The sequence below is a fragment of the Taeniopygia guttata genome, chromosome 2 (assembly GCF_048771995.1).
Source record: "Taeniopygia guttata chromosome 2, bTaeGut7.mat, whole genome shotgun sequence".
In the NCBI taxonomy this organism is placed as follows: Eukaryota; Metazoa; Chordata; class Aves; order Passeriformes; family Estrildidae; genus Taeniopygia; species Taeniopygia guttata.
Genome location: NC_133026.1, coordinates 138467337 through 138492159, shown reverse-complemented (window position 1 = coordinate 138492159; position 24823 = coordinate 138467337). Strand labels below are relative to the sequence as shown.

At 39.0% G+C, this 24823-nt stretch overlaps 1 protein-coding gene across 13 annotated transcripts in view; it reads left to right on the top strand.

Annotated features, from left to right (window-relative positions):
* ENPP2 (ectonucleotide pyrophosphatase/phosphodiesterase 2) overlaps positions 1-24518 on the top strand; it is a 71580-nt gene extending 47062 nt beyond the window's left edge. For 8 of the 13 annotated variants that reach the window (XM_072924953.1, XM_072924951.1, XM_072924959.1 and 5 more), the window contains 14 exons: positions 1942-2053; positions 3385-3510; positions 7037-7068; positions 7901-8028; positions 9963-10050; positions 10180-10267; positions 11169-11341; positions 11636-11687; positions 14072-14208; positions 14689-14824; positions 15609-15686; positions 18282-18414; positions 19016-19172; positions 23906-24518. In XM_072924953.1, coding sequence (XP_072781054.1) covers positions 1942-2053; positions 3385-3510; positions 7037-7068; positions 7901-8028; positions 9963-10050; positions 10180-10267; positions 11169-11341; positions 11636-11687; positions 14072-14208; positions 14689-14824; positions 15609-15686; positions 18282-18414; positions 19016-19172; positions 23906-24076 — 1611 coding nt within the window. In that variant the 3' untranslated portion in view covers positions 24077-24518. The remainder of the gene's footprint in view (positions 1-1941; positions 2054-3384; positions 3511-7036; positions 7069-7900; positions 8029-9962; positions 10051-10179; positions 10268-11168; positions 11342-11635; positions 11688-14071; positions 14209-14688; positions 14825-15608; positions 15687-18281; positions 18415-19015; positions 19173-23905) is intronic. The other 5 variants (XM_072924954.1, XM_072924952.1, XM_041714049.2 and 2 more) reach the window with 1 other exon arrangement.
* The last annotated feature ends 305 nt before the right edge of the window (positions 24519-24823 follow it).

The following is a 24823-nucleotide window of genomic DNA, read 5'->3' as shown; positions in this document are numbered from 1 at the left end:
AAAAAAATTTAAAAGTAAGATTCTTTCTTTCTTTCTTCCTTATAATCAGACTTCCTCTATGGGAAAACTTGCAGGCGAATCCAGCTGTTTTTTTGTTTCAGATACCACACCCAGCTAACATGCTACAATGTTTCACAATGCTACAAAACTCTTTATTGTAGCACCATCCTAGAACTCCATGTATATTGAAAGATAAAATGGTTCTGTATAGACTTTCAAAGCCTTGATAATAGGTGAAGAAAGGATTATGCTACAACTTTATTTGTTTGCCAATACATTTTTGAAAGTTACATCTGGGAGGAGCTGTAAAATGAGTTCAGGCAGGGTAGCTAAACAGAACTATCACTAGAAATCCTTGAATTATTTTGCTGTTTATCATCATTATTATTTTTTAAAAGAAGACTGAAGCTTGCTGACAAAAGCAAACATTAATGGGAAATCTGTTCTTAGTAAAAGTTGTATTTTCTTATATGATTGACAAAATATAAATAGACTTTCATGAAAATGGAATTCCCATTTGTAGAAGAAACTCTTTGTATTGGAGAGCGAAAGAATGCTGAAACAGAAAATTTTCCTTTTTTCTGAACTTGAAGGTTTCAAATTTTTAAAATTTAAAAGTAAATTTAAAATTTAAAACTAATAACTTAAATTATTACTTAGGCTTTCCTGAATTAAAATATTTCAAAATTTCACTCTTTGTCTGAACCACTTGCATATGTTGCACAAGTTGTTCCTCCTGTTTCCTACCGTGATTCCTTCTCCTGTAAGTCCCTTCTCTCTGTATTTATAGTGCCACATGGGAGTTGACATTTCCTGTCTCATAACCTAGCAGACTCATTTAACATCTACCCCTTAATGACTCAGGCAGAGCGAGAATTTCTGAACCATCTCTTTCTGGGTCACACTAACATGGTGTTTATTTTAGAAAATTCTTCTGAAATCTATTTTTTTCTCATCCAGAATTTGTTACCATTCTGTTTGTCATTTGAAGGATTTTTTATTGTGGATACTTGAACCAGCCAAATCAGACAAGTGAGGAAGAAGTTGCCACATAGTGACAACAAATGTTTTCTTCTCAAAATCAAAACAAAATGAGTCTTCTGCCTAAAATCTTACTTTTCCCCTTCTCTGTGCCATCTTGTAAAAAATTTTTCATTTTCTTAAGGCTGAAAACATAGTCCCGTGTCTTGCTTCTTTTTGGTTTTTGGTGGTATTTGGTTTGGTTTTTGTTTGATTGGTCTTTTTGTTTTGTTGTGTTTCATTTTTTATTTTGTCTTGGTTTTTATTGAAAAAAAAACTTTAATGAAGAAATCACAGTACAGAATCTGTATCCTCTGGAGCCTGCTGATAATTTTGCCAGAACTGTCATTTGAGCTGTTGGAAACTCTTGGCTTTGAAGCTGAAGAACACTTACTCTGAGCCCCATGTGCTACTCAAGTGACATGCATGTTGCCATCTTAATATCAGATGTTCTTTGAAGTGAATTTCATTAAGTGACTTGGCATGTGAATCCCAAGTCTAAAGCTTCATTTCACGCTCATTTTTTACTAAACCATACACATGAAATACTGTTTTCTCTTAAAAACACTGTTTTCTATCTATAAGAAATTAACTGAACCCCAAAGTCACATGTGTTTTTCTGCTATCTACACATTGTTTTGCCAACTGTACACATGTTCATGGGAGGCCTAGGATCAGCCAAAAAGACCTTTTGCTGTCCTGTGTCAGCATCTCAGCAAGGCTTTCTCACAATGAAATCATGGTGTGGATATACAAAAGGAAAGGGTACAATAACTGTAGGAGTAACAGCTCAGCCAAGGCTCTGCCTCTTGACCTGGATGATTTTCTCATCAGAGTTTTGCCAAAGGACCCCCATTTGTAGAAGCAGGAAGATTGCAATGACAGAATTAACTTTTTTTTTCCTTTTGAATATTTATACAGATGATGGTGAATCCCCTGAGAGAGATTGACAAGACAGTAGGACAACTAATGGATGGACTGAAACAGTTGAAGCTACATCGATGTGTCAATATTATATTTGTTGGTGATCATGGTAAATTTTAAACCATAATATTTATTGGAAGATAAATGCTTAAGCAATGTAGCTGTAAATTCAATAGGTAACCTAAATCAAAGTTCCATTTCAGATATTTTTGTGCTGATATTTTTTTCTGGTAGTTTAACTCTCCCAGATAAAGTCAGTTGGTGTGGACTTGACACTTGGCTCACCTGTTAAACGTCATAGAGGGAGACTTCTCTTTCATAACAGTGATCTGGATATTTACTCAGAGCTTTTAAAATCTTGGTGTTTCTGATATCACATCCAAGTGTAGCTCTTCTTGCATGTATTGGAGGGCTATAATTTGCCCTCCAATAATGGAATAATGGAATAAATAATGGAATGAAAAATTTAATAGCCTTGTTCTCCTGTACATGAGAAGAATAGGACTTTAGATTGAGGCATTTCCATGGCAATTAGTAGGTCAAGTTATCCTATTAGAAGAAAGACTGGAATATCTTTCTTATATCTGTGGAATACAAGACTGTGTCCCACTTAGATAAAAAAGTAAGCAAAATAATGGAAGAAGGAGGTAAAAAGATATTTTGTGGTCAGATGTAGTCACCTAAAAATACAGATATTATTTGGTAGGTCTTATTCCTTCAAACATTAGAATAAACTTTGCAATATAGGAAATAGTAAATATTAGTAAAGATAAAAAGCAAGTTTTATTAAAGGAAAACCTGGGTTTGCATAACTTTTTTAGTGATGCCACCAAAGGTCCTCTTCTTTCTAGGTCTTTATTCCTGACAGTCTCACATGAACTGCTAAATCAACAATAAAACGGCATATGCCTCGTTTCTGGATGTGGGCAGAGGAGGGTAAGGGTCAGGAAGGTTTTCCAGGGGTGGCAGTTTTGTGCTGAGAACCTCCTGTGGCTGGCAGTACATTCCTACCCACCACAAATATCTGCAAGAGAAAATTGTTTATCTGCGGCTGCCTTAGAACAGACCACCAACAGACAATACCTTTTGTGTGCTATTCCTCTTAAAATCATTTGTTTAAAAAGAAATAATCCCCTAAGTAGTACATTAAACTAGAAACAGACTTTGATTTTTCCATGAGTTTAATTTGGAGTTGAGTCAGTGCACACATGTCATATGTGGTTCTGTTCCTATGATGCCTGGACTGGTATTTCTTTCACATAAGCACTTCCAGTTTGAGTCTCACCAATGTATTATGTTGGAATTAGATGGCTGCAAATAACAAGATTAGTCATTCAAAAGGAAATAATACATAGGGAGTGTTTGGGGTCTCCTTTTTTTACAATTCTGGAAAATGTGTTTATTTTCAGGGTGGATTAATTTTGCATTTCCCTTCTGCAGGGATGGAAGACACAACTTGTGAAAGAACTGAATTTTTAAGCAACTATCTGACTAATGTGGATGATATAATTTTGCTGCCTGGATCTTTAGGGCGAATTCGCCCTAGGTCTAGCAATAACCTAAAGTGTAAGTTAATTTAATTGTACCTTTTATATCCTGAGTACTAGACTCTATTCCTTCCTTGAAATGATGCTGTCCACAGAGTGTAAATTTGCAAAGTGTTGACAGGAATTTCAGAGGGAATCCCACTGAAGACAGCTGCTTGCTCCCTTTCCAGTTTGTACTTCACAGACACCACAGTGATAGAAGTGTTCAGGGGAGTGCTTAAAATTCTGGGTTAAACACCAGTCTTTTATATCATGGAGGAATGGGAGCTCCAAGCCAGTTTCACATGCCAGCTTACATGTCATTGTGAGTTTATTCATGCACTTTTCTCATCTGTCAACAAAAGCTGTATTTGGGCGATCTCAGCACTGCACAGCTTGGATGTAAGAAAAAAAGCATCTGGTACATTTTATGAACTAATAGGAAACAAGTGACTCGTTAATTTTGAATTCAGTAGTTTTATCATACTTTTGGCATAGATGAGAAGTCATGTGGTTTGCTAAACAGCAACAGACTGGAGATGTTGAAGGATATAAGGAAGATTAGTGCATGCATCCAGGGCCAATTTTGTCAGTAAAACTTGTTATTTTGAACCATGCTTTTAGAATTTTACCCTGACTTAGTGTTTGAGATTAACTGATCTTTGACAATAGTTCTCAGGGCAGGAGTCCTCTGGTGAAACTTAACTCTCTAATTTCAAGCATTTCAGACCAACTGCCCTCCTTTTGCCTCCAGGGCAGCAGTACTAGGACAGGGCTTTGTGCCAGCACCCTGACTGCTCTGGTTCAGTATACAAGGGCAAACCTGCCTTTGCCAGCAGTTTAAGCCACCATGCAAACTGTAAATGTAACTGATAAATAACCCATAAGTACCTGTGGTTTTTGCACCATATGTTTCCAAGAGTGACAACTTTTAATAGCGGGGAAGATCTCACATCTGGGATAGCTAGGTGTTCCCTCACAACACTTCAAATATGCTCTGGGTGAGGACAAATTTCATAGAAAGATCTATCTTTGAAGATTAAATACTTCCAGAATAATAGCAAAAATCTTAAGAATGTGATAAAACATCCTTAATACTGATTTGTGTATGCATTTTTTTACTATAAACTTTTCTTGCCTGGTAAAAAAAATTATAGTAAAATAAATGTATACACAAATCAGTATTTGGGTATTTATGCTCAAGGAATATATGATGAGTGTGTAAAGATTTCTTGAAAATGTTGAAGTATAAATGTTATTCAAATTTTTTAGACTAGCATGAGACTGAATTCCTACACTACACAGTCTACTGAAAACAAATTTCAGTTCTGAGGTCTTTTTTTTTTTTCAAGATCTTTAAATTCTTGTCTTTCCAAATTGCTAAGAAAAATAAATTTTCCTTAGAGAATGAATGCAATATGTTTCAAAAAGTTCAGCTTGTCTGTGTGACCTCTGAGTCATACCAGAGGCTTTCCCACAATAACGTTTTCATCTTTTGGCCTCTGTGTGCAGCTTCCTAGTTTGAATATTTGCAATTGCTAGTTAATCAGCAGTTTGAACATAGAACAAAGAAGCATGTTTCTTACCTTTAGAACTGGGGTTTACCTCCTTAAATGGCAAATTACCAAATTCTTTATTCTTTATTGTTCTGTAATACTGTGTCAATACTGCCAACACACCTTCGCAATGCAAAAGCCTGCAGCTTGTGTTTTGAAATGCTATAGAGCCCATTTCAAGCTCGGCAAGATCACGCCTTAAGCAACCAAAACAATAGTATTTGAACAGAGATTTTCACTTCTCAAAATGTTCTTTTAGCTTATTTTTCCTCTCATGACTGAAAAATATTTCCCCCACCCCACAAAAAGAGCATAGTATGGACTGTTACTGAGTTTGGGCTTTCTACATCTTGCATATCCCTTTAAGAGCTCAAAAACAAATCCAGAATATTTTCACTTATTCAGCAGTAGCCTATGAAACCAGTCAAATGTTAAAAGTGACCAAAACGCTACATATTTATTATACTCCTTCTAACAGAGTGCATTGTTGCACTCAAGTATGCTTTCAAAAATTTTGAAGGAAAGTAATTGTGTTGGCAGATATTTAAAGTAAAACAGACAAAAGTTTTGAAAGCATGTGTTTGCAGAAAACAAAATAAGTATTAGGCTAAGGCCCAGATTATAGAACAGTGAGAACACTACCTAAGCAACTAGATGTCACCAAGCCATCACACGGCACATGCAGGATGGCATGGGGATCAGGCCCATCTAGAATGGGTTTAGGAAAGTCAGGGCCTGCTTGACCAACATGGTCTCCTATGGCAAAGTGACCTGCTCCTGTGGATGATGCTTACCTGGACTTTTGTAGAGTCTTTGATATTGTCTCCTGCATCATTCTCTTGGAGAAACTGGAAGCCTGTGGCTTGGGCAGGTGCGCCCTTCAGTGGGTAAAAAAATGTCTGGATGGCTGGGCCCAGGGTGTTCCCCAGGGCTCAGTATCAGGGTCAGTTCTGTTTAATGTCTTCATTGATGATCTGAATGAGAGGATCATGGACACCCTGAATCATTTTGTAGACAACACCAAGCTGAGCATTAGTGTTGATCTGCTGGAGGGTAGGAGAGCTCTGCAGAGGGATCTGGACAGGCTGGATCAGTGGCCCAAGGCCAGTGGTGTGAGGTTCAACAAGGCCAAGTGCTGGGTCCTGCACTTGGGTCACAACAACCCTGTGCAGTCCTACAGGCTGGGGAACAGTGTCTGGAAAACTGCCCTTGGAAAAGGACCTGGGGGTGTTGGTCAACAGGGACTGAACATGAGCCAGTGTGTGCCCAGATGGTCAAGAAGGTCAATGGCATCCTGACCTGGATCAGAAACAGTGTGGCCAGCAGGACCTGGGCAGGGATTGTCTTGGTCCTGTAATTGTCTGTATTTGGCACTGGTGAGGCCGCACCTCAAATCTTGGGTTCATGTGTGGGCCCCTCACCCAGAAAAGAATATTGAGGGGGTGGGATTTGTTCAGAGAAGGGCAACAGAGCTGGGGAATGGTCTGGAGCACAAGTCTGAGAGGAGCAGCTGAGGGAGCTGGGGGGTGTTTATCCTGGAGAAAAGGAGGCTCAGGGGAGACCTTATCCCTCTCTACAGCTCAAAGGAGAATGTAGCCAGGTGGGAGTTGGTCTCTTCCCCCAGGTAACAAAAAACAGGACAAGAGGAAAAATCCTCAAGTTGAACCAGGGGAGGTTCAGATTGGGTATTAGGAAAAATTTCTTTATGGAAAAGGTGGTCAAGCACTGGAATAGGCCACCCAGGGAAGTGGTGGACTCACCATCCCTGGAGGTATTTAAAAGATGGGGCACTTGTGGACATGGTTTAGTGATAGACTTGTCAGTGCTGGATTAAGGGTTGGACTTGGTTTTAAAGGTCTTTTCCAACCCAAATGATTCTGTGATTCTATGATAAATACAAAGAACTTTTTGTAAAGGTCAGGGAAGTATTAGGAAGTATGCTTATGTAAACCTTGTGGTTTCTTTTGAAAATTTTTAATCTTTTCTATTTTTTTAATCTTTGTTTAACAGATGACCCTAAAATGATTGTTGCCAACCTTACAGTAAGTATTTAGGACTGGGAGACATCTGTATATACTTCACTGTTCGCTTCTTGATTTGTGGTATTATTCAGTTTTCTCACTCTTTAGACAGGAAAACCAACCAACCATTATTATAAATAAAGAATGTTAAATTATGTCCTTCATAAGCACAGATTAATGTTTGTTATGTTTTCTGTTGTCTGCTGCTCTAGTAGCTTTTTTAACCTTTTTGGGCAGTGCAGAAACGTAATCTCCTGGACTGTCTTTACTCCCTGAATTTAGTCTATTTATTCATTGCTTCAGAATTGGAAAAAAATATTTTAGGGTAAACATTTTACTAGGACTTTGAAGATACTGAAAAAGTGCTTTTGATAGCCTTCAACTCTAACCTTGCCATTAATGGAAGAAAAGTGTTTAAAATTAAAATTTTAAAAAAACCAAAAACAAAACAAACCCCCCAGGTTTTGTAACCAGATGGCTTTAAATATATCTGCAGATGAGCTGTATTTTTGAGCATTCAGGTTTCTGCTGGAACTTAAGTTTTGGTTAAGTTTTGGTTCAGTTAGAATAAAATTCTTCAAGTGTGAGTTACGTACGTTTGATACTTTGTTTGATGGTTTCATAAAGACTGTCACAGGAATGAAACTTTCCCGATATATCTTTGAATGGCTCTCTGGGCCTTGGCTGCATGTAAATACTGCACAGAAATAACTGGAGTAAGTACTCTAGGTGTGCACTTTATTTTCCAGACACCATCAGTGATGACTTTAACAGCTTGATTTCTGTAGTCAAAGGTTTTGTGTGCATCTTAAGCTAATTGACAGCATGCTATTTGTAACCATTTATTTTTCAGTGTAGAAAGCCTGACCAGCACTTCAAGCCTTACCTGAAACAGCACCTGCCTAAACGCTTGCACTATGCTAACAACCGAAGAATCGAGGATGTCCATTTACTGGTGGATCGCAAATGGCACGTGGCAAGGTAAACCTTTGCGTTTGCTTCCATCCTGATTTCCAGTCTTCTCTTCTGAGGAAATGGGACACTTAGGATTGCCCTGTCTGTTAGCATCCTGCTACTCTACCCTGTGAGAATGAGGAGTTTTGAGAACACAAAATATTTCAAAGTGTGGGAAAATCAGTTGTTGGATAAAAGGTAGAAACCCAGACTGATTTGCTCAAGCAGCTTGGTGATTTTGACTGATTAGCTTAAATGTAGAAGCTGATAAATCTTTCTAATGAGGTGAAAGCTTAGTTCAAGAGGGAAGCAGGGAATATGGGCAGGCTTATGCGGTGAGGGAATGTTAGGGAACAAGAGTTCGAGTGGACGCAGTAGGTGAATGGAAAGAAAACAAAGATATTGGCGGAGTGGGTGAATGTCTGAGAACATGTGGAAGAATATGGCAGGGTGGCCATCAAAGTGCCGTGCTGGCAGTGTATTGCATTGCAAAACAAATCCACAGAAAGCCAGGATGCTTTAGCTCAGGCAAAAACTCTGGTTTAGGTTGCTCTTAGCCTTATGACTCTGAATTTTTGGTTATAGAATATGTGCAGTGTTTATTAGTTAGCTAAAAATGGAATGAGGAAAAATCAGTTGGCACATACACATATAGAGTGAACAGGAGAGGAATAGCCTTTGATTGTGGATGGTGCACAGCTTTCTATTTGAATATACTTTGACACGTGTTGTGTTACAATATGAGAATTGGGGGGTCTTTTGCATGAATCTGACTCAGTGCTTCTTGGAAGATTATACAGCTTTTGGCTCATGGTGGGCTGTTATGAGCTTTAAATTATGGCTGGATTTTTTTGCCCATATACCTGCCAGGCAAACACAGACTGTGTTGTAAATGCCTTTTGACATCTGTGCTTATCTTTCCATGAATTATGCAAGGATCACTCTGCTGAAGCAGTGAATGAGAAACCCCATTTGCTTTCTTGCATAACGGGGCTGCTGGCAGGCTGCCCCATGGTTGGGGTTATGTATATGTCAAAGAATCACACTCTGAATTTTTGGTCTATAAAAGCTGTAGTGTTAAGAATTGTACTGGAATGGATGGTATTGCCCAGGTTGATTTACATTTAATAATTTCTTATTACTTACAGCAATCTTTCTTTGGCTTATTTATTAATTTTCAGAGATCTCATTCACCAGTAATTCATTCATTAGTGTAAATGTAATTGGTAGTTACAGGAAAATTGTAGTTACAGCCCTAATTGCTGCAAGTCTTATAATTTAAAAGGCCAAAATCAAACTTTGACTTTGAGCATTATTTTATTGCAAATTAAGAAATTAATTTGTAGGATAATGTGGTCCTCTGCATGTATTCCTTGCACATAAAACTGTATAGAAGTACTCTGAAATAAGTAGGTGATTATAACTCCTATGACAAAATACATATTTTTCCACATATTTTGTAAAAAACTCCATCTCAATAACAAGATGATAATTAGCATTCCTGTAGTACAGCACTTATTATCCCAGCTATTTGTCTTCATTAATATATTTCATTTTAGCTTTTTTTCTGCTACCCATTTTTGTTTGTTGGGCTGTAGGCAAAATGGTGAAAGTACTTTATATCATTGTATGACACCTGCAGTTTTGTAACAACAGAAAAGTGCTTTCTGAAAAGCCTCTGTTAGACTGGAGGTCCAACACTTCCAGTCTGCAGGAGATTATGTAATATAAAAAATGTGAGAAAATAATAGATACTGAAGTTTTTTATCAATAATAAGAGTTATTCCTTAGAGTGAGAGTAGAGGGAGAAACCCTGGGGATGCTGTATAATCCTTACTACTGCTACTCATGAAAGATAAATTATTACAATGCATTGCCCTGTAACCTTATCCTTCCTGCTCAGAAGGATATTGCCAGGTTGGCCACCTTTGAAGAAAATTTCTAATACTTTTTCAATTTAGGAAAGCCATGGATGTTTACAAGAAACCAACAGGAAAATGTTTCTTTCATGGAGACCATGGCTATGACAACAAGATAAACAGCATGCAGGTATGAGCAGCGTCTGGGAGGGTCATTGAAGGTCTCTGAAATGTAAATATTCAGTGAAAAAACCCTAAATTTTAATGCTCTTTTGTATTCTTTCCATTTCTTTTTTTTTTTTTTTTTTTTTTTTTTAAGACTGTCTTTATAGGTTATGGTCCTACCTTCAAGTACAAGACCAAAGTGCCTCCTTTTGAAAACATTGAACTTTACAACGTCATGTGTGGTAAGCTGCCTGCTTGAGAAATTGAAAAAGCAGCAATTTATTTTAACAGGGCTTCATTTAAGCAGCCATGAGCTTATGCCCTGACTCCCAAACACTTACCAGGAGGGCTGAAGGTACTTCTCAGGGGTCTCAGTTTGCTCTGGAGCTGGCCAGTAAAGGGAGTTATTATAGTTTTGATGTTTGCAGCTTAACAGAGATCAAATGGACACCTCTACAGTGTGTGGTATCCACATCTCAGCTGTCTAGGAAGGAGATTTCTGTTCAGAGACTGCTTCTGCATCTGCACGTCTGATGCAGCAGTTCAGATTGATCACTTTGTTTTCTATGGTGTTTCCTTGTATGGTTATGTTTCCCGAATTTGTACTGCAGCTGTGAAGAAGAATCTGATAATGTATACAGATATTCATTAGGGTCTTTAGTACTGATTTTCTAGAACAATGAAACTTTCACGGTGTAATTCACAATAAAACGTTAAGATGTTTCAAAGGTGTAATTCATCTTCTTTCCCCAAACATGTAATGTTTAACTGCCCTAAGGGGTAGTTAGCCCTTATTTAGAAATCACTGTTGCAGATGTTAGGTGTGAGGTCAGCACATGGACTGTAGGTTTGCACTGGAAGGTGAAGGAGTTGTTACAATAAAATTTTGTCCAGTTTTAAACTTTTCCAGTGTCTTGATGCAAATTAACATTTTGTTACAAAGGCAAAAATACTATTCATGCGACATTTACAATTTTATGATTTGGACAAAAAAAAATCAGTGTTTTATTACATTAAAAGATTTCACTAACATGCTATGGGTGTAAACAGTATTACTAAGAAACATGTTGGCTTGATAGAATTGCTGCTTGAATATATGTTTGGAGTGTAACCACCATTCATTTTTCCTTTGTGCTTTCATAGATCTGCTTGGATTAAAGCCTGCTCCCAATAATGGCACCCATGGAAGTTTAAATCACCTGCTGAGAGCCAATGTTTATAAACCAACTGTGCCAGATGAAGTTGCTAAACCACTGTATCCTGTAGCTCTACCTTCTGCATCAGATTTTGACATAGGATGTACATGTGATGATAAGGTAGGTGTGTGTGTAGGATCTGTGGAAGCCTCCACTATTAGTGGTGGTTTTTGTAAAGCTGTAGCCATTTTATTTGTTTTGAGAGGGTTTGGTCTGTAAGAATTCCCCAAGTCCCTCCTGTGAAATCTTTGTGCCTCCTTTGGGGCCCCCTTGGAAAAACTGTGGGTTTTTATAAAAGAGGAGACAAGAAAATCCTGTCTTATAGCACTAGTTTTGTTTTATTAGATGCTAGTAAAACAAGATGTCAGAGTGCTCCTGTGGTCCTAATCTCGTTCCTTTTTTTCTATTCTTGAGAAGAACAAGCTGGATGAACTCAACAAGCGCTTTCATGTCAAAGGAACAGAAGGTAAGATCCTGGTTGCCTCAGTTCATGAAAGCTAATTTAATTTCCTTTTGTAAATTACTTTGCATCATTAATACCAGAGCAACTCCCAGTGTGGTTTAGTTAATGTGCAGTAAACTATCTTTTTGAGTACCTGTCAAGGTAGCCCACAGACACATGTGAGATTCGTGGGTAAGGTGAAGTGCTACTCACTGGAGAAAGTACACACTACCTTTTGCTGAACCAAGACTAAAGCATTGTTCAAAGCAATGTGAATTTTAGCTCTTCCATTCCATCACTTCTAGACGTTTTAAGCCCAGATGTGAAGGCAGAGACAAGAGGAAAGGAGATGGTGTATGAGGCAGTACTCTGTTCAGCTGTAAATCAGGAAAAAAACAGACTGTATTTGTGGGCTGGGTTTTACCATTGTTTTCCAGGCTTAGATTTCACCTAGAAAGGATGCTACAGTTGCTTTGACAATCCCTGAATGAATCTTAACGCTTGGCTCTTAGGGTGCAGGTTGCACAGTGAAACAAGTGTTCTGCTAGTTCAAGCTGCTCAGTGCAATTCTTTTCCTCTTTAGTGTTCAAGTCAATGTTACTCCCAGGAGAAAGCATTCCCAGCTCTCCTGGCCACTAGTTCCTGCTGTGTGCCAGCACTGACTTCTGTGTGGATGGACTCTCAGCTGCATCAGGGCCATGGTCCAGGGTAAAGTTGAGCAATAGGAGAGAGGAGAGGGGATGGGAGCTGCTTTTCTGAGCAGCACTACTGACTGAAAGGCTCACCAAAGCAGAGTTTTCCTTCTGACAGAGGTGATCGAGTTCAGCATAACAATTCACGGCATTTCCCTTACCATAACAATTGTCCAAATTAGAAAATTCTGAAGCTTTCAGTTTAGACATTGATTTTTTGAGGTACCTCAAATTGCATTGTTCAGATGATTAAGGAGATTTGTTTTCATTCCCTTATTAAGGTATTTTCAGTTTCTCTGTTGTGAATGGGCAATGCAGCCTATCCTTTAGTTTCTAAAGGTGACCTTAGTCCTCCTCTTTGTAAGTTAAATTGCCTTTCAGCAGCTTTCATCTTGTTATACTTATTTTCCCAATTAATGAAGAGCTACTCCTCACTGTGGCAATTTATAGCATCAGGAAAAAACACCCTTACTGTTAGAATCTCAACATCTTTCTGCAGTAATATAAAAATAGTATTTTGGGCATATTTTAAGATGTAAGCATTTAAACCAGTTGTACTTGCACATTTGTCAATTTTCTGTTAAATGGCATGATGTGTCCTTACTTAAACAAGTGGTTCTGCTTCATGCAAGTTGTTTTCCTTCATGGTGCACTTTGCAACATGGTGCACCCATGTTGATATTCACAGGCAGAAGGAAAAGATTGCTTCAGCTTCTCTTGAATAAAGCAAGTTTATAATCTTTGTCATTAGAGTAGGCCTTTCCTACTTTTTTCCTTGTGCCTTATAAAAACATCCTCTGTTTGTACTCAAGCACTAATAAAACATGCCCTATTCTTTCAGGTTAAATGCCTATCTGGGAACTGTGTTAGGCCACTTTCCTTGTTTCTATGTTTTAATTTCCAAAAGCAAGCCAAGTGTGTTTGCCAGAAGGTTATCAAATTCAATGGACTGTACAAGACAATGCAAGATTATCCAGGAAATTTATTTTTCTTTTAACCTTTTCAATGTTTTTGTCTTTTTGTAAGCAAGCTTGTCAGAGTTATCTAAGGACATTTAACCATAACATATCACCAAGAAAGGACTGTTTTTTACAGAGAGGCGTCTTTTTGTAGCTAATTTTAGGACAATGGTTTTTTCTTAGTTTTTTTTCTTTGATATTATGGACACAAAATAGCACATCAGTCTTCAGAACAAATTTGTATCAGCCAAGTGGGAAAAAACTACTCTTTGAGTGAGTGACCACTTTTGCCTCCTTTTTGAGACAGTCTTTACAGAAGACATCGGAAGGAGAGAAAGTCCACTGAAGAGTGGCAGGACTGTTAGACTAGGGACTGATTTAAAGCTATGAAAAGAAAGTGCTTACCACCTCATGTGTGACTGACCTGTGGACACAAAGACTGTTAAAGAGTCTCCAGCTTTTGGAAAAAACATCCTCTCTCCACCCTGTGACAAAAACAAGCTTTCAAGTGTAAAAGGGACTTTTAATCCCTAAGGGTGTTTGTGAACCTGGAATAATGGGGATCACAGCCAGAACAGTTGAAGACTTCTTGTTCTCTCTCTGTCAAGATTTCCTTAGTAGTTATTTGGGGTCAGTATCCCATTAATGATCACTGAAAAAATCAACATCCGATGGAAAGCCAGCCCCCACCCCCCTTGTTTTTTCATCCTTAAGATTTTCAGTAATAAACATAAATGTAATTTCTTTTGATTTTTAGACAAGCATCTTTTATATGGGCGCCCTGCGGTACTGTACCGCACAAAATACAATATCTTGCATCACCATGACTTTGAAAGTGGCTACAGTGAAACATTCCTGATGCCTCTGTGGACATCCTACACTATTTCCAAACAGGTTAGTGCTCTCTCCACTCTTGAAACATGCTTTTAAAATCTTGGGAAGATTTCTTCGGTGTCTATATTCTTGAAGTCTTTAAATTTCCCATCCCTAGGGAAATTTTACCACCAGAAATTATGTCAAGTACCAGTGTAAACAACACCCAAATTCTTTTATTTTCTTCATGAGAGAATAATTTTAAGGGGAAGCATTTTGTATTTCTTCTCCTGTTTTAATTTTATTTTTAAGTTTTGTTCAGCAGGGGTTTGTTTTATTATGAGTGACTTCATTTGAATTTTCTCCCATGGGGATTTCTGCTCCCTGAAGAAGGGGCTGTGCAACAATGCAGGAGCAGATTTGGCTGTACAGCCAAGTGGTTTATTTTGCTGCATGCATGGCCTTCTGTGTAGTCTGTCAATAGTATGACCTACTTTCCTTTTAGCTATAAAAGCTGAAAGTACATTTTTTTGTTGTCTCTATTGTTGTTCCTCAATGCAGGCAGAGGTATCAGGTGTCCCAGAGCACCTGGCCAGCTGTGTGAGGCCTGACCTCCGCATTTCTCCAGGGAACAGCCAGAGCTGCGCTGCCTACAGAGGCGACAAACAGCTCTCCTATGGATTCCTTTTTCCTCCTCGTAAGTTTAGATAGCTTTTTAGTACCTGGGGATTTTGTAATTTTCTTGTTTTATTAGGGAAAACCTTTGGTGTGAACATACTTCGGGCAAACTCCATCAGATATAAACAGGCTAATTTTGTTTTCAAACACCAGTAAGATAAATATATTTTTAATTTATAAATCCAAATCAGATTCTTACATACTGTAAAAGTTTCTACCATCCTATAGAAATAGTGAGAGTAGAAAACCTGTGTAAAATAAGCATCCTTGAGACTCCTGATGCACTTGCTTTGCTGCAGTATTGGATCTATGATCTTCTGGGATTAGTAAATGTTGAAGGGGCACAACTGCCTCACAGTTCAGAATTTCTTTGTTCTGTCTTCCTCACTCAGTGGCTGAAATATTTTATGGTGGACTTCTGAAATGGAATTACTCATGCAGAGGCTCGCTCAGAACTAGAAGATAATCCCACACTCTTCTCCCAAGAAATTGTTGGCGTCTTTTATAAAAGCCCACAGAGGTCTTTGCTTTTTAAGACAGCAAAAATAGATAAGCTATATGAAAATATTTTGAACTGATCGAAGTTGAAGCAAAGATAAAATTCTTCCTTTCCATGTTCAGCTGTCACATTAAAGACAAATTTTGTGTATGTAGTGTGCACTTCTGAATATAACACTCAGATTGCTGTTTAGATTACAGTATTACCCTTGGTTAATCTCTGAAGCCATTTTAAAAACATTTCTATATTCTCTGAAATTCTTATATTTAATCTTATTAATTTTTTTCTCTCTCCCTGTTTTCAGAATTAAGTTCCTCTGCAGAAGCAAAGTATGATGCTTTTCTAATAACAAATATCATTCCAATGTATCCTGCCTTCAAAAGTAAGTGCCGTTTCCATGGCTTGCTTCTCTTTACCAGCAAGCTTTCTTTTTTTTACTTTCTGTTGGATTATGGAATGAATTCATAGGATAAGTTTAGAACATTAAATTCAGTTACCTGTAGCCAGCAGCTAGTACCTGTGGACACCTGTATAGTGCTAGGTATGGGCAGGCAAAATGGCACAGGAAAGACTTAAGTTTTAAGAAAGGTTTATTTTCCTTGGTGCTGGGTTAATGTAAGGGCACAGCCATGCTGTAGGTCCACAGTTGTGCTTTGTGCCACAGTAATTCACTTGCTGTAAGACCAATCAGATTCTCTTGTCTGTTGCCCAAGCTAGTGCAGAACATTCATAGGCAACAACTGGAGCCTGAGAGATTTCACAAGCCTGGGAGTGTGCCCTTGGTATTTTGTAGTTTGGGGACAAGTGATTACATTTTATTTTCTATCCATGCCCTTAGAGGGAGACTAAACATATTTATTATGTATTAAAAAAAAAAAACCCAAAAAAAAAAACACCCCCCAAAAAAAAAGAGAAGAAAACCAATTTATGGAAGATGAGGGATGATTTAAACCTGTCTGAAACTTTCAGTGCTGCAGGGTTATATTGCTAACATTTCTTTTGTCTGCACATCCCTTTTCTCTCTAGTCTTGCCAAGAGGTGGGAAAACCATCAGGCTATTCTGGTGGCATTTTTGGCTTGGCAGGGATTAACAAGACTTGGAAGAATCTCAAGAGCCTGTTGTGAGATTTCCAATTCAGATTTTAGGCCAGAGAGGTTTGGATAAACATCAAAGCCTGTGGGAGCCTTTTCCTTTTTAAAACCAATAAAGTGTTTTTAACTGAAAAACCTCTGTGTAGGACCAAGTGGTGATGTTTGCTGGAAATTTGAGCAAAAGCACTTGACTGATTAAAGAGTGAAAAATTATCGGGGATTTCCCACTCCTGAATCACTTCATAAAAATGCTCTTAATGTTAATATTAATCTAAGTATTTGGCTGAAATGCTAATCACAGGAGAACAACCCACCTCTAGCAGCTCATTTTGTCTAGTGGCCTTCTACATCACATGTGCAGGATTCCTTACAAGAAAATTCTGGTACCAATGTCATTCCTGGAGAATTACAAAGCCTCCATGTGTACAGGTTGCAGTGCTGAGAGCTAAGTATAAGCTCATTATATGGATCTTTTTCCAAAAGAGGTTAAATAGGAGGTGGCAGTGCTATGCTGCACTGGCTTTGGTGGTAGTGCTGGCTGCAGAGGTCCCCCCCTCTGCTTTGTGTTCATAATTCACTGTCCAATCCCATTCCCACTGGCAATAATTCTGTGTCCACTTTTTCCATAATGAGACTGGCTTAAGCAGCTCCTGCTTCACTGGAGCTCAAAAAATGGTATCCCTGGGCTGGCCACTCATTGCCCTGGCATTGCTCTGTATGTGGTTGCAGTGGGAATTGGAACTGCAATCTGATTTAGATATAAAACTTGAGGCAGTGGGACAAGAGGGAGTCTTTCTTTTTTTAACTGTTTTCATTGATAAAGCACATGCACTGGAGGAGTGAGCAGCTGGAGGAGTGGTATTGCCAAATGATTAGGCTGAGGTTCTTGTTAGACACTGCTGGTGGAGCCCTGGGCATCAGCCCCAGCTGGTTCTGCATGTGGCACTGAGCAGCCTTGGAACTATGTTCAAGGGAGCTTTCTAAGGCTGTCTTGCCACCAGCCCCAGGGAACCATGGGCTTAATCTGAGCTGGCAAGAGAAGAGTTAAGTTCTTTCAAGTCTCAGAAGTTTTGTTTACCCACACTTCTGTTAGTTAAAATAAAAAGGAAAAGAAGAAAAGAATGTTATCACTGGAGATTCCAGTGTGTTTCCCATCTCTTCGAGAATCTTAACTTTTTGAGGAGGACACAGTGGGAGAAAGTGTATCATGCTCTTCCCAAAGGTTGCTGCAATGACATGACATTGGCCATCCTTGATGGCACGTAGTTTAAAAGTTAAACATTTTATATTGAAGGAGAATTTAACTGAATGAATTTGTATTTCTCTTTCTTTTAAAATGTTTGCTTTTAGCTTGTAATTGCGGTGCTGTATCCTTTTTAAGATTAATAAAAACCCCCTAAACACCACCTCAGCACAGTTCCCTATAAGAAGATAACAAGGGCAGTGTTTAAAGAGATATCAAAAACCTTTGAATAGTTGTTTCTACAGTTTGCTGAAGGAACAGCAGAATCTCCGTGCAAGGCCTATGGCAATGCTGTCCTGGGAGTGGTAGCATGTATTTCCTTTATCAGCGGTTGGGGGAAAAAATCAACAGAGAACAAAGTCTGAATAGGCTTTATTGACAAAACTGAATGAAGCTGCAGCAACCCTGTAATGCTTAGTCTTTTATTTTCCCTACTGTCATATGAATAATATCCTCTGGCTTTTTATCTTGAGGAATAAAAAACTTTATAATCTTGACATGTTTTGACTTATCCAAATGTCGGTGTATTGTGAGGGTTTTGTTTGGTTGGGTTTTTTCTGTTTGTTTTGGGTTTGGGTTTTTTTTTATTACTTTTGATTGATTGGTTGGTTTGGGTTTGTTTGTTTGTTTTTTTCCCTACAGAGGTATGGAACTATTTCCAAAGGGTTTTGGTGAAGAGATATGCCACTGAACGAAATGGAGTCAATGTTATAAGTGGACCAATCTTTGACTATGACTATGATGGTTTACATGACACACCTGACAAAATAAAACAGTAAGGGTTTGTCTTTAAATTGGTTTGCTGTTGCTTCTCTTAATGATGACATTATCTTAAACAATTAAGTACCTGCACATTGTTTAATTTTTTATGAGGAGACATAATTTTCTAGCTCTTTCTGAAGTTATTGGGACTGAATGCCCAATGTTGATAGGACAGTGGTAAAAATAAGGAAATTACGAGTCAGCAGTTAGCTGTTCACCTTGACTTTGAAATTGTTTTCATCCTTCATATGAAGTTCAATTTGGTTCCACATAGTCTATTGTCTCTAAAATTCTCCTGACTTAAGGAGAATTTAAGAAGGAGGAGGAACATAAGAGCTGTGCTATTGAGTTACATGCTCAAGTCTTTTGTTAATTCAGTAATGCATTCTCTCCATGTCTCTGAACTGAAGAAGCCTTTCAGCACTGCATGAGATATTTCAGCAGCACAGTGTGAGCTAATTGGATGCTCCCTTTCAATAGTGTTCAGGAATCAAACACAATTCAACAATGTATGTGTGTCCTCACACGTAGGAGAGGAAAGACCATGTTGTTTGTGTAACCTTCTTCCAAACAAGTTCATCCTTTGTGGATAAATATTTGCTTTATTCCCCCAGGTTTGTGGAAGGCAGTGCAATCCCTGTTCCAACGCATTACTATGCCATCATCACCAGCTGCTTAGATTTCACTCAGCCAGCTGACAAGTGTGATGGACCACTCTCTGTTCTCTCATACATCCTTCCCCACCGGCCTGACAACGATGAGAGCTGCAATGTAAGTTTAGTTGTGCTACTGCAGCCCTGTGGTAAACATGTCCCTGAGACACGTGAAAACCCACTACTATTAGAAGCAAGTGTTCACTAATGTCTTGAATGGGAAGCACAGGGCTGTGCTTCTGTTGAAATTTCATTAGCTCATTAGACAAAAACACTCCTCCAGGATAGCAGCAAAAGTATGGAACTATTACTGCACCTAAAATTGTCTGGAATTGTATGGCAATACAATGCTGCCAACATATTGTATTGCCATACAATATGTTGGCAGCTTTGTTTTTTGCCTGTAGGATTCTACATTTTACAGTGAAACTTCAGAGCAGACTGGGGGGAGGCTGTATGCATAAACATACTATGCTGGCAGCAAGCCTGATGTTTTTATGGAGGTCAGTTTCCATTTGCAGATACAATGCAATCTGTCTGCTACAGCAGTTTGGATGCATCAGTCAGCATGATTACATCTAACCCACACAGTATTAAAAGTATATGCTAGAACCTGCCAAGGGTAGAGTGCCAATTCTTGCTGTTTCCAGAACACCTTAATTCAAGGGAAAAGTTTGGCTTCTTGTTACAGAGATGGCCAAATACCCTCCTAGTTTCTTTTCTATCTTCCATTAGGATGCAAGATCCTCTGCTGTAAGAATCTTGATGAAGGCTTTGGTCTGGCCAGCAGTGCAGAAAGCTCACACTTGGCAGCTGATTCTGTGGCAGGAGGGTGTCGGGTCCCCCGTGGGCTCTGGCACTCCACGAGGACAGCAGGGCTCCCAGGCAGCTGTATTTAGACTTGTCCTTCCGCCTGAACTTGCTCTCCCATTACACAGCTGTGTGGATTCCTGCACACAGACACTTCACTATGGGCTGCCAGGAGACTGTTTCCTGAATGAACACATTAATGTTATGAATTTTGTATTGGCAAAAGAGTTATGACTCCTATTCCAGCTACAGGCAGAAATAGTAATTTCAACTCTGTACACAATTCACCTGGAACACTGTTTCTTTCTCACTCATCAAACAACCGTTTCCTGAATGAAGGCATTAATGTTATAAATTTTGTATTGGCAAAAAATGTTAAGACTCCTATTCCAGCTACAAGCAGAAATAGTTACTCCAACTCTGAGCACAATTGACCTTGAACACTGATTCCTTCTCATTCATCAAACATTGCTTGCTTTTAGAGCCCATGCTTTTGGAGAAGTATCCCTCTCTCTTGAGCAGGTCTGGCCCTGTTTGGATCTCAACTGTTTTGGGCAGAGGCATCTTTCACCAGAAGTCTCCAGAAGTCCTACATATATTGCATTGTGGCTTTTTCCTGGACTGCTTTTCTCCGAATCAAGATCCAGTTAGTGATCTGGAAGTTACTATTTTGGTAGTTATTAGTGTCTCTGTGCTGTAACTGTGCCCATATGTAATTTTATGACAAAGTAATTTATTTTTTCCTCCTTATATTGTGTGTCATAGTTCTCTTAAACTGCTGAAATATTTTTAATGAGCTCTTTACAATAATGGTCTGGTTTAGTCTTTGATTTCTTATATTTCAAATGAGACTTCCTTTCTCTGTAGGTCATGCTACTTGTAAATACATATGGTGTATGTATTTACAGTTTGAGAGAATCTTCAGTGCTTCTGCAAGGTCATTAGCAGATATTGGTCCATGCCTTTTATATAGCAAAGAACCACTCTTGAATGAAAATACAGTTAAGCAAATTTTTGCCATTGAAATCCATCATCAGCCTCACTTTTCCACATGGTGTTCCATCTTATTTGCTCAAAGAAGTGATTGCGTAAAACCTCACCATACTTCATGGATGAAATGCATGGCATAATATAGGAATTTTACTTAACCTCTCCACCGTTTTCTTTTAAGATTTGAAGAAATATTAGCTTTCCCTCTGCTCTGCTCTAGCTGTACACACATTCTCTTCATACAGCTGTTGAAGAACACCACCACTCTTCCCATCTGAATTTGTTCCTTTTCTAAACTCTGTTTATTCGTGGTGAGGTTATGCCCGTTTATCCTTGTGTCAACATTTTTCTATGTCTTAAATAGCCCTTCTCTTGGATTCACCCTAGAGATGATTTATGATGATTCCCGAGGCATATAACTTCTCTCTATTCATGGAAGATCCAGGATCTTTTTTGCTCATGTAAGAGAGGATAAGACTGTTGTAGAATAGATTTCCTATGCATCTCATCCAGTCCAATCTCTTTTTTCACCTGGATCATGAATGAGATTAAGTACTGCAGCTTAGATCTCAAAATGAAAATTATTTTCTTTCCATTGGACACAACTCCTCTGATACTACTTATAATTTGCTTTTTCCATAGCTATGTTATAATTGCTGGTGGTTCACATTCATGCACAGCTGATACGCTCAGGTCCTTCTCTTTTGCATGTCAGTTTGGATAACCCAGCTTCATTCTGTCCTGGGATCTCCTGCATCTGCATCCTCCACTGTGTTATTCCAGTCTTCCTCTGCATTGACAGGGGGTCCCAACTGTTGGGGATTTTGCTAGCAACAAATGACCTTGGCACAAGAAGTGAGTGTGAAAGCATTACAAAAAAATCCTTTCTAAGACCAAAGTTGAAGGAACCCTAGAAACTACTAGAAAATTCCTCCAGGCCACAGTTTTCTCTTTCAGCAAAATGTTTAAATTTATCTTCTTAAGTCAGTTCCTCACCCACCTGTCTACATGCATCATGTTCAGCTTTCTGATTGATATACAGACAGATTATTGTGCAGAATATCTGGCATTTTTTCCACTGGATTTTGTGTTAGCCTCCTAATTGATCACTTCTTCCTATTTATCTCCATGTTTTCTGTTGTTACTTCTTCCTTCTAAAACTCTCCTTATTTTTGAGGTGAGACTAAGCACTAAAGCTGGAGAAAACTGTTTTAAATGTATATGCTTCATTCACTGTTATGTGGTAATACTGTGTTAGTTGATCACTATTTAAAATCCTTTCTGCTGAGCCTGAGACTTCATGGGCCAGTTGTGGACTGGAAAAAATAAAACATAGATCAGCTGATTGATTTTCTGGACTCATGCAAATGCTGTCTTGCTGGACTAGGTTAAACAAGCCTCTCCATCCTGTGATTTACTCATGTTGCAGATCTTTTGCAAACTGCTTGTATTCAAGAAAACTGAGCTCTGTAGCTTGCTCATAACTTTCTTTTGAGCTCTGCAGATTTCCTGCTCAGAAGAAAGTCTTGAAGAAAGCAAAAATGTCTCAGTGGCTGCATTTGCACTGGCAGCCCTGCTGAGGCTTGTTTGCAGACCCCTGGTTGCCAGGCTGGAGGCTGAGCAGGGGCATCCCCAGAGCACGACGCTGCAGGCAAAGGAGAGCGAGCAGGACACACTCCCTCCTCTTCCCTCTTAATTTGCATCTCTCTTTTCTTGTTCCAGACCTGGTTTTGGTCCTCAGGTTGTTAGTGGTATGGGCAGGAAAGCTGGTTTGGGGCTGAGAGCTTTGAACCAAACAGGTGCTGACTGGGTCATGGACATTTGCTTTAGAGCAGCCAGCTGTGATCTGTCTGGGACTTTGTGTTCTCTCTGTGCAAATGATCACCTCACCCTCCTGCCTTTTGTCGGGTGACCCACTTCTTTGTCTGTGGCTCAACTACTGCACTGGATAGGTTCTGGCATTGCTGGAGTTTAGTCTTGATCCATGAGAGGATCGTTTGGTAGGGGGACATTGCTGAGACAGTCAGGAAGGGTTCACTTCCAGGAATAGTCGCACACATAAAGTCTAAATACCCGAGATACAACCCACCGTTCCTTTCTTCCCTAGCAGTGGTGCACAGGTAGCAGGCAGAGGGGCCAAAGGGGGAAGAGTCCTGTTTGCTTTGTCCTTTTCTCATGTCTGCTCCCCGTTGTGCCATCCCCAGGCTTGGGTGCAATGCTTGTGGCACGTGTCGCTGGCCTGGTTAAGGCACACAAACAGCCAGTCACTGCAGTGTTTTGCAGGGCTGATTTTCTGATGTGTTTGCAAGCTACCTTAGTTTGTGGATGACTGCAACATGTGCTGGTAGTGGCACAAGGCATGAGGCAGCAGCTATCCCCTAAGAGAACACAACCTGACCCCAAACATTCTGGCAGCATAACCTTCCTTATTATTTTTTCTCTTTGTATTGGAAAATGCTTGGTGAAATTCTTTTTCTGTCAGTGAATAGTATGTATGTTCCAGCCACAAGAGTTTTCAGGTACTTACATAATAAACAATTGTCCCAACTGTGTAATGAATTGTAAAGGTCCCCTAAAAGTAAAATGGAAAGATTAAAATATTACTGTGTTAGATGATGTGATGGTCAGTTGAGAATAATGGGTAAGCATAGAATTCAAAGCCAAACAGCCTAGAGTCTGGGCTTTGGTAATTCAAAAGTGATTAATATGGAGTTCTTTCTGTGAGATAAAAAGCCATGGAGCGACCAGTGGATCTTCTAAAAACCTATGGCTGTTCTTCTGAAACACCTGCAACTTGAGGCTAGTTTTTCTAGATGATTATGGTCTTTGTGTCAACCCCATCATAAAATGAGTACTGAAATAAAATTGCAGGATTCTTCTTGCATGTTAGATGTCAAATTTATTTTCTTGGAACTCATTTACCTTATTCATTCTTGAATAAAGCACAGAGATTCTTCAAATCTGGAACAAATGCGTAGACAAGTTGCATTTGCTTTTGGAGATTATTTTTGACAAGACTTGTGATAAAACTTTTTTTTTTCTTTTCCCCAGAGCTCAGAGGATGAATCAAAGTGGGTTGAAGATCTTCTTAAGATGCACACTGCACGTGTCCGTGACATCGAGCAGCTCACTAGCTTGGACTTCTTCCGAAAGACCAGTCGCAGCTACACAGAAATCCTCTCCCTAAAGACATACCTGCATACATTTGAAAGTGAAATTTAGCTTTCTAACCTTACTCAGTGCATCCTTTTATCAACTGGTGTATATTTTTATATTGTTTTTATATTTATTAATTTGAAGCCAAGACATTAAAAATATTAGTATTTTAATCCTGTATCAAATCTTAAACATTAAACCTTTGTGTCATTTGTTTTGTTTCTCTAATGTTTAATATAGGTATGTCTCTTGGTTGATTTAGTAATGCTTGTAATACTGCATTTTGAGTCCTTACGCTGAGCTTTTAAGTGGTGCTGCAAGGTTTGATGCGTGCATCAAGGAAATATTAATTTCTCATGCTCCTTTTAACACATTTGTAGTCCTGTACTGTGTATCAAAATACTGAACATGTAAAATTACACTCATTTACTGATAACTGTGTGACAGACATATTTAAACACTATAGATAAATAGCATCTTAAATATAATAAACCACACATTCAGTTTTTTTAATGTGTTTTGATTTCCTTTCACAGGGATGTTCAGAGGGCTTGCAGGCAGCTTACAGATCTCTTACTGGGTAGAGCCCTTCTCAAGAGCTTAGGTTTGCTGGTAAGAGGACTGCCAGGGGCCCGGGTGCCCTGCCCTGGTACTCAGCAATGAGACCAAAAAATAGATACCCACAGCAGTCATTACTGGTTAGGTTTTGCTACAGGAGGAGAGCTGGGACGGGAGGATGCTTGCTGAGCTAGCAGGGGCACCCTACACCTGATGCCACTTGGCCATGCCCCAGAACTGTGGAAAGGATTTTTA